Source organism: Sinohyriopsis cumingii, chromosome 3 (genome assembly GCF_028554795.1).
Source record: "Sinohyriopsis cumingii isolate HCF-2022 chromosome 3, ASM2855479v2, whole genome shotgun sequence".
NCBI lineage: Eukaryota > Metazoa > Mollusca > Bivalvia > Unionida > Unionidae > Sinohyriopsis > Sinohyriopsis cumingii.
The window spans coordinates 58,744,205-58,752,794 of NC_142963.1; the positions used below are offsets into that span (position 1 = coordinate 58,744,205).

The window sequence follows — 8,590 nt, forward strand, 5'->3', positions numbered from 1 at the left end:
CGGTTTTACGCAAAACGTCAATGACAACTGTTATCCAAGACCTGTATCAGAATTCTCAGGATATTCGACTTTTTGGATTGTATAAAAATTGTTTAAAAATTGGTTTTCCTGCTTAAATTAAGGTCAGAGGTCACTGACATACCTATTGGTTGAAGTGATATACAGTGTAGAACGCTCCGTTCTACTAGAGAAAACATTTTCTTCTTTGATGGATATGTGGGAAATTGAATGAAAGTTACCTTCCTATCTCGCTGATCTTCTACCGCCACTGTAGACAAACAGGTATAATCTTAGAAATAGGAATCATTTTTATTCGAATCATGCAAAAAAATTAATTTCTACACTCTTCTATGCATGTATGGAATTCACTCCTATGTTCAGCAAAAGGTGAATGTAACTATTCTATCTTCATAAGTAAAACAGAGCCTAAAACAACACACGTGCATGCCCGTTTTGTTAGATGGTAACATAAATTTATCTATTATGCATACTAGAATTCAAAATAACTGCACTGATTTACATAACGATTTATGTTATTATTTGAGCTATACGCTGCTGTGTTCTCGTGGTGATTATATAGAATATGAATAACATTACAGATTTACTTGCAAATACTACACTGAACAGCGCTGTTCCAAATTTAAATCAACTCTACATACCAGCGACTACCAACTGACTCGGCGAATGCTAATATTAATTTACTTTGACATATTCCAAACTTGTATTAACGACACGAAAGGCTTCACGTGATTAGGGAGAATTACAAGTCTGATTTCTCTGCTAAATTATATACTGTCATTGTCATAAAGAAAGGCACGATATTCTCCAATTTTACCGATTTGTCTTTAGTGGTTAGAGCGGACATCAGAGGTTCCATCCCCGGCCGAGTCATACCAAAGACTTTTAAACACTTTGTTACTAATAGCTGCCCGGTTAGGCGCTCAGCATTAAGAAGTCAGTATAAAGTCCTAACACTGATGTCGGTCTGGTGTCAGGATAATGTGACTGGGTGGGGCATGATGATACATGTCTGCGGCATGATGCCCCAGTGTTAGACATCACAGTAAAATGCTGCACTGCAGACATCGTAGCGATATGGCTGAAAAATTGTTAAAGCTACGTTAAAAATCCAAATCACACACACACACACACACACACACACACACACTGTTTTTAGTTTCGTTATGTACTCTTTTCCAATTTCTGCCATAATAATTTATTTGTTCCTCTCTCTCTCTCTCTCTCTCTCTCTCATGCATATATTCCCCGAATCACTGATGCTTACACATAATTGAATAACATCATATTAATTAGTACCTTTCTGAATCTAAATTTCCTGTCGATCTCAGATAAAGTGCTTATTCTAAGTTTTGAGAACTTGCAGGCCGACCAAATTTGTCAACATTTTATTTATGGCAATAAAATATATTTAAACGAAGAATTGCCACTGACAAGCAAACACGCTGTGCAGATTGTTAGCTCCTATCAAACAAAGAATAATAACTTGCATTTTCTCATTCTTTTTACATATATACAATGTGCATGTATTTTGTGAATTTGTCTTTATTATTAATTGTGCAAGATAGTATAATAAAAAAAAACACAGAAAGAATAATAAAATATAAAATTAAACAAAAATTCATGCACTTTAAAGATCATTTGAAGTACATGATTTTTGTAGCATGTCTATATAACTGCGTGGAACATGAATATCTATGTGGACAACATTAATTTTTTTGGTAGAAATTAAATGTCTTTGATTTCGAAACAGTTGGGCATCTTTCTTGAACACAAATTGTTTTCCGCAACTCTTTTTTTTTTCAAGGTATTTTTTCGACCACGACACTTGCTCTATGCTGTTTTGCGTCGTTCGTTATAGATATACCATAAAAGCAATTAATAAGTTCCAGTTCAACCAAAGCTGAAAAAAGGAGGTTTGAAAATTTAATTTTGATCTTCAAAAAGGAGAAAGTTTGGTCCTGCAGTTCCAATAGGCATTATTGGGAGAGTTTGAATGCCAGTCAGCCTAGAGCAGCAAATAGCGACCTATAAATTCTCACCAATTCAAAACATAATAATTGACTGGATCTGTGTTATAGTCAACATTATTCATAGCATCTAATGTTATGTGTATAACACTTGGTACATTCTGGCAAGTTTGAAGAATCATCTGAAAAATAACGAAAAAAGAGGATTTGAGGTTTCATTTCTAATAAAATATATCCCCAAGGATGCTATACTAAGGGAATTAACTCGTTTGTTATGTATTACAATCTATTTTGTTTAGTTTGTTGACATCTATTTCAAGTTATCAACATACAATCTACAGAAATAAAATAAAATTAATATGACATTAAAGCGGTGTGAATATGAATCCATATGCACTTTTTAACATCTCACAAATGTATACAGCTGTGATGTTTTACCCCAACCCCTTGTATTATACATGTATTTATAAGTCTGTAAGTGGAGCCAGGTAAGCTTTGTTTTTCCAAGTGCCTAAGTTGGCTAATCCTCTTACGTAACCCAGTCTTTGTTTGAGCTCTTGAGTGGAAATCTGGCGGGAATCTTTGTACATGGGAACACGTGACGTAGACAACTTCAAAGAGCCGGAAGCCGACAATGGTAGGCTGGACAGTACATGGGGACACACAGACTGACATTTTTATGATTGACAGTTCGATCAAATGACCAGAGTCCGTCGCCATCCAATCGGGATGCGTTGTAGGTGGGACTTGATTCGAGAAATTGACATAAGACTTGTACAAGCCTGAAATTCGTCAGTTGGTGTTTAAGAGTCGCAGTGACACACACTCCGTTAGCCATTCGTAAAAATTGGCGGAATTTAGGAAATTCATGAAATAGCTTCGATCAGGTAAGTTGGATGTTACGTTGATTCTGCTTGATACGACTGCTGTTAATTGAAGAGAATTTGTCGTATGTATACATTTTACTTGTATTGAAGTATGAATAGTTAATTATGACCTTAATATTTTGCATTTTTTTCATGACTTTAGCTAGTACTTTTGTTTACGATTGATTACGATGTTGATTCGTTGCATCATTATTCATAATGTTACTATGTACACCTTATTTTGTGAGGCGAAAATGTTCTCTTCTTTCGCTAGTAATATGTGTGCATATTATTTCGTGGATTATTACGTTTACGCCCTTTTGAAAGGACGATTTGTATTTGTGAAGAATTGTATTGCTCGCTAGCCGCTATAAGAATTAATATTGTAATTCTTTGCGTAGTTATATTTTGGTAGACAAGAAATTTGTTTACGTAATGATAGATTTTGCCATTGAGTAACGGATTGCCGTTTATCACCATTTGAATGTGAATACTGTGGATTTGGTACGCTTGTGTAGGAAATATATATAAATATATATAAATATATAGATAGTCATATTACTAATCGTAGTAATATTTTAGTACAATCATATTTGAAATATTTTGTATGTATATACTGATAGGGCTCAGTATGTAGATATTCGAATCCTTTGTGTGATTGTGTTATGGCGCCATTTTTGTAAGCGGCGGAAGTGTATGGGAATTTCGATGTGTGCGCATGCGCGACCCAAATGTCCCGCCTTAAACTGATGGTTCAGTTCAGTGACGTAGTGTGAGGGAAGATTTTTATAACCCTATGCTAATGCATTATACCTTTCAACAGGAAGCTTTCGGGGGACGAAAGAATTTCAGAGAATTTCGGGGGACGAGAGAAGTTCAGAGAATTTCGGGTGACGGTGAGAGATACCGAGTGAATTTCGGGTGACCTCAAGGGATATCGTCAAGGGTTCCGGATACTAGAAGAGGAACCGGAAGTCAAGATAACGGCAAGGAACAAGGATAATGGAAGAGGAAGCGGAAGTGGAGATCACGAAAGGAGAGAAAGACAAGGGAACGAAGAGATTTAGATGAGTAGCACTCAAGAAGGGAAAAATCTCCTCACACTGTGAACTCAAATGATGATCAAAGGGATCATTGGGTGAAAGAGAGACATTGATTACTTTAAATTCTTTTAAATTTCATTTATTAAATTGTTATTGTTTAAATTTCATCTTTGTATTTCTTTTAATTTAACTGTCGGCATTGCTGACTGGGGGCTCGTAGCCATAAATATATTTAGTCAATAAATAATATAGTGTCCAGAATTAACCTTCTGAATAAGGACCAGGGGAACTTCTCATAATTCGTTAAAGTCTATAAGAAGAACCCCACCCCTAGACAACCACTACACCCCCACAGTGGGCGCTTCGTCCGGGATATGAATTAGACATATATATTATTTTGGGACTTAAAGTTATTGGTAGAAGTATTAGTGAACAGTGTGAGATATTTTCCATTCTTTGTATCTGAAATTTTGTGATTTTCTCATCTTGTATTTTTATTGTCATATGTGCAGGCTTTGTAGATCTTCCATTCATAGCAGTACGTGTGAAGCAGATATCGAACAAATATCTTACCTGAACGAAACTAGTTGTTGTCGACAGGTAAGTATTTAAACTGGTATTACAAATATCTGTATACTGTTTGAATTTTGAGACAAGGTATCACTTTACATTAGTATAATGGCTACCGAACGACAAATGATAAAGGAATACCGCGCCATGGGGTCGGAAGATCTTGGATACGAGGGAGATCGCCTGGCAACCTTTATAGAAGAAAGGATCAAGGAATGGAAGGCCGAAAAAGCAGCGGAAAGAGAAGCCCAGAGAGAACTAGCCAAGATAGCAGCGGACCAAGAGTTAGCCAAGATCGCAGCGGATCAAGCCAAGATAGCCGCGGACCGAGAAGCAGCGGACCGAGACGCCCAGAAAGAGCTGGAGCTAGCCAGACTCGCTCACACTCTGGAGATGGAAAAGGTCAGAGTTGAAGCTAGGACCAACGGACGGGACGACGCCAGTACAAGCTCTGGAACAACCGGCCGACCTTTCATCGACCACCGGATAGTCCAGATCAACATGTCACGCTTCAATGATAGGGAGGAGGCTATTGACGATTTTCTCGTCCAGTTTGAGAAACTCGCACGCGCTCATCAGGTCCCTGAACAGCACTGGGCCATTAATGTCTCAGCCTTTTTGCAAGGTGCAGCTCGGGAAGTCTACCACGGCTTAACTGCAGAAGAGGCTGATGACTACACTGCCCTCAAGAAGGCGCTTCTCTGCCATTATCGGCTGACCGCCGAGACTTACCGGAAACTTTTCCGGGACTCGGTGAAAAAGGTAACAGAGACCCACTCTCAATTCCACAACCGTGTTCGAGGTTTATTTGAGAAGTGGATGAAAATGGCCGAAGTCGAACGCACGTACGAAGGGCTACGCGAGGTAATACTCAAGGAACATGTCCTGGGTACTTACCGTCGCGAGTTGACAGTTTTCTTAGCAGAAAGAGAACACCGGACGCTCGAAGAGATCGCTAACATGGCGGAGCGATACGAGCAGGCGCACTCGAAGAGTGGAGGTTCCGGGGTTGCTGACCGACCCCGACCCTCTGAGTCGCGTCGTATGGGGGAGGTTGAGCCGGCTGTCCGTAACCGTCAGGGCGACGGGAAGGTCGGAGGGGCACCTACAGGTAGGGCTGCCGCCTATCGACCTGGACAGGCCTCACCCACGAAACCAGGACTTGCAAGTCGGCGAGGGCCGCCGACATGTTTTAATTGCAAGCGCCTGGGGCATTTTGCCAGGGACTGTCCCAAGGGCAGGCAGACCCAGGTGAATGTCGTAGCTAAGAAGGAATGTGTGCCGGAAGCGAGTCGCAACCCAGCCAACCTTGCGGCCGCAACTGTCAATGGTGAAGGCGCCACCATCTTGTATGACACTGGGTGCAGCGTCCCCGCGCTTGTCGACAAGAAATATGTCAAGCCGGAGGACTATACAGGGGAGGTAATAGAAGTTCAGTACGCGAACTGCGCGCGTGACTCATTACCAGTAGCTGTCATTGACCTCGATTCACCATACGTGAAGGGGAAAATTGAAGCTGCTTGCTTGGAGGGGCTATCACATGACGTCATATTGGGTTGCCGTTATGTGTTACCCCAGCCGAACCCCGAAACCTGCACACCTATGCCAGTGAGTGCTGTTGAAACCAGGGCCATGAGTCGACAGCCGAAACAAAAGCCAATCCAAGTTACATCGACACCGGTTAGTAATGTTATTCCAGCGGAGTTAAGGAAGCTGCAACAGGAGGACGCAACTCTGGCGCAGTTGCACAAACACGCAGAAGCGGGAACAGAAAGGGAAACTCCGAACGGCGCGGTGAAGTTTGTCTACAAGAAGGGAATCTTGTATCGCCACGCCAGGAAACACAACGAACACTTCAAGCAAGTCGTCGTGCCAAAGGAAAAGCGTTGCGAAGTACTGAAACTTGCACACGAGAGTCTCATGGGTGGACACATGGGAATTGCTAAGACGCGTGACCGTCTTGTAAAAGAGTTTTACTGGCCAGGGGTCCAGGGAGACGTAAAACGGTTCTGTCTCTCCTGTGACAAATGCCAGAGAATGGCACCGAAAACGGATCAGCGACCCATCCCTTTGGGGAGTACGCCCCTTATCGATGAACCATTTAGACGTGTTGCCATGGATTTAATCGGACCGATAAAACCCGCGTCTGCGCACGGAAATCGATATATTTTAACGGTTGTCGATTATGCTACACGCTATCCGGAGGCCGTTGCGTTGCGTAACATTGACACGGAAACCGTCGCGGAAGCTCTGTTTGCGATCTGGTCAAGAGTCGGAGTGCCCGACTAGATCTTGACCGATCAAGGAACACAATTTATGAGTCGTGTGATGGCGGAGGTGAATCGTCTCATGTCGATTAAACACCTCACGACTACACCGTATCACCCCCAATGTAACGGATTGGTCGAACGGTTTAATGGGACCTTGAAAAACACGCTCAAGAAATTGTGCGAAGGCCGCCCCAAGGATTGGGACCGGTATATTCCGGCCATGCTTTTTGCATACCGGGAAGTACCGCAAGCGAGTTTGGGGTTCTCTCCCTTTGAACTCTTGTACGGGAGAACCGTACGCGGCCCAATCGCCGTACTGAGACAGCTGTGGACAGACGACCACGCTGTAGAGGAAGTACGCACTACCTACCAGTACGTCGCGGACTTGCGCAACAAACTGGAAGAGGTTTGTTCTCTCGCGCAAGAAAATCTCAAACGAGCTAAGGCGCAACAGGCGAAAAATTACAATAAGCGCGCAAAACCACGTCAGTTTGAGGTAGGGGACAAAGTGTTGTTGTTGTTGCCCCAGGAACACAACAAGTTGCAAGTTTCCTGGAGGGGTCCATACGTCGTCACCAAGAAGGTCGGAGGTCAAACCTACCGGATACAGCTACCGACGAAAGAGAAATTGTACCATGCCAATTTGCTCAAGAGGTACCGGGAAAGGGAGACCGCCAGCGATTTTGTTGTCGCAGCGATAGTCACCGAGGATATCGAAGGCGATACGGAAGGTGCTAACACTGTCCCGAGCTGTCCATTAACGAGGGCCGAGACTCCGTCGGACGTGGAGTGTGACCCCATGTTAACTGAAGGGCAGCGGAACGAGATAGAGACCTTGCTGGCCGGATATTCCGACGTGCTAACAGAAAAACCCGGGAGGACGACGCTTGTCGAGTTCGGGTTAAAGATGGTGGACGACCGACCAGTTCAGCGTAAACCCTACCCCTTGCCCCACGCGAAACGACAAGTTGTAAGGGAAGAAATCGAGCAGATGATTGCTCTGGGAGTAATCGAACCTGCCGACTCTCCGTACTGCTCACCAGTAGTCTTAGTGCAGAAGAAGGACGGCACCCATCGGTTCTGCGTCGACTACCGGAAGCTGAATCAGGTGACAGAATTTCAAGTTGAAATGCTACCTGACCCCGAACATATCTTCGCTTCGGTCTCGAAAGCGAAATATTTTTCCAAACTGGATTTGTCCAAGGGGTATTGGCAAATTCCGGTAAGGAAAGAAGACCGACCGAAGCTTGCTTTTGCTACTCCCGACGGGACATACCAATGGTTGGTGATGCCGTTCGGGGTACAAAACGCGCCCAGCGTCTTTACCAGAATGATGCGGAAGTTGTTGGAGCCCTTGCGCGATAGGGGTGTCCACAACTTCATGGATGACCTCTTGTTAGCTACAGAGACATGGGGTGAACACCTCGCTCTGTTAGCTGACGTTTTGGAGCGGCTACGTCAGGAGGGCTTGACAGCCCGCCCTTCCAAATGTCACCTTGGTTTCAGGACATTAGACTATTTAGGACATACCCTGAGCCAAGGCACGCTGTCTCCTGAGAAGTCGAAGGTGGAGCAGTTGAGAAACGCCGCACGCCCCACCACGAAAACGGAAGTGAGGTCATTCCTGGGACTGGCCGGATATTACCGGAGGTATGTCGCTAATTTCAGCGCGATTGCGGGCCCGTTGTCTGACCTAACCAAGAAACGGACCCCGAGTAAGTTCGTTTGGACAGATGCGTGTGAGCACGCATTCCAAACGCTAAAGGATAGACTTACATCCGACGCAGTTGTTCGTCTACCGGACTTGGATAAAGAATTCGTTCTGCGCACCGATGCATGCGACACGGGACTGG

General features: G+C 43.6%; 1 protein-coding gene across 1 annotated transcript; it reads left to right on the forward strand.

The window, feature by feature from the left end:
- Positions 1–2,418: 2,418 nt before the first annotated feature.
- Positions 2,419–6,898, forward strand: LOC149802927 (uncharacterized). Its single transcript, XM_089952418.1, has 2 exons — positions 2,419–2,875; positions 3,678–6,898. Exon 2 carries the CDS (start codon positions 4,576–4,578, stop codon positions 6,754–6,756), a length of 2,181 nt encoding a protein of 726 aa, XP_089808544.1. The 5' UTR covers positions 2,419–2,875; positions 3,678–4,575; the 3' UTR covers positions 6,757–6,898.
- The last annotated feature ends 1,692 nt before the right edge of the window (positions 6,899–8,590 follow it).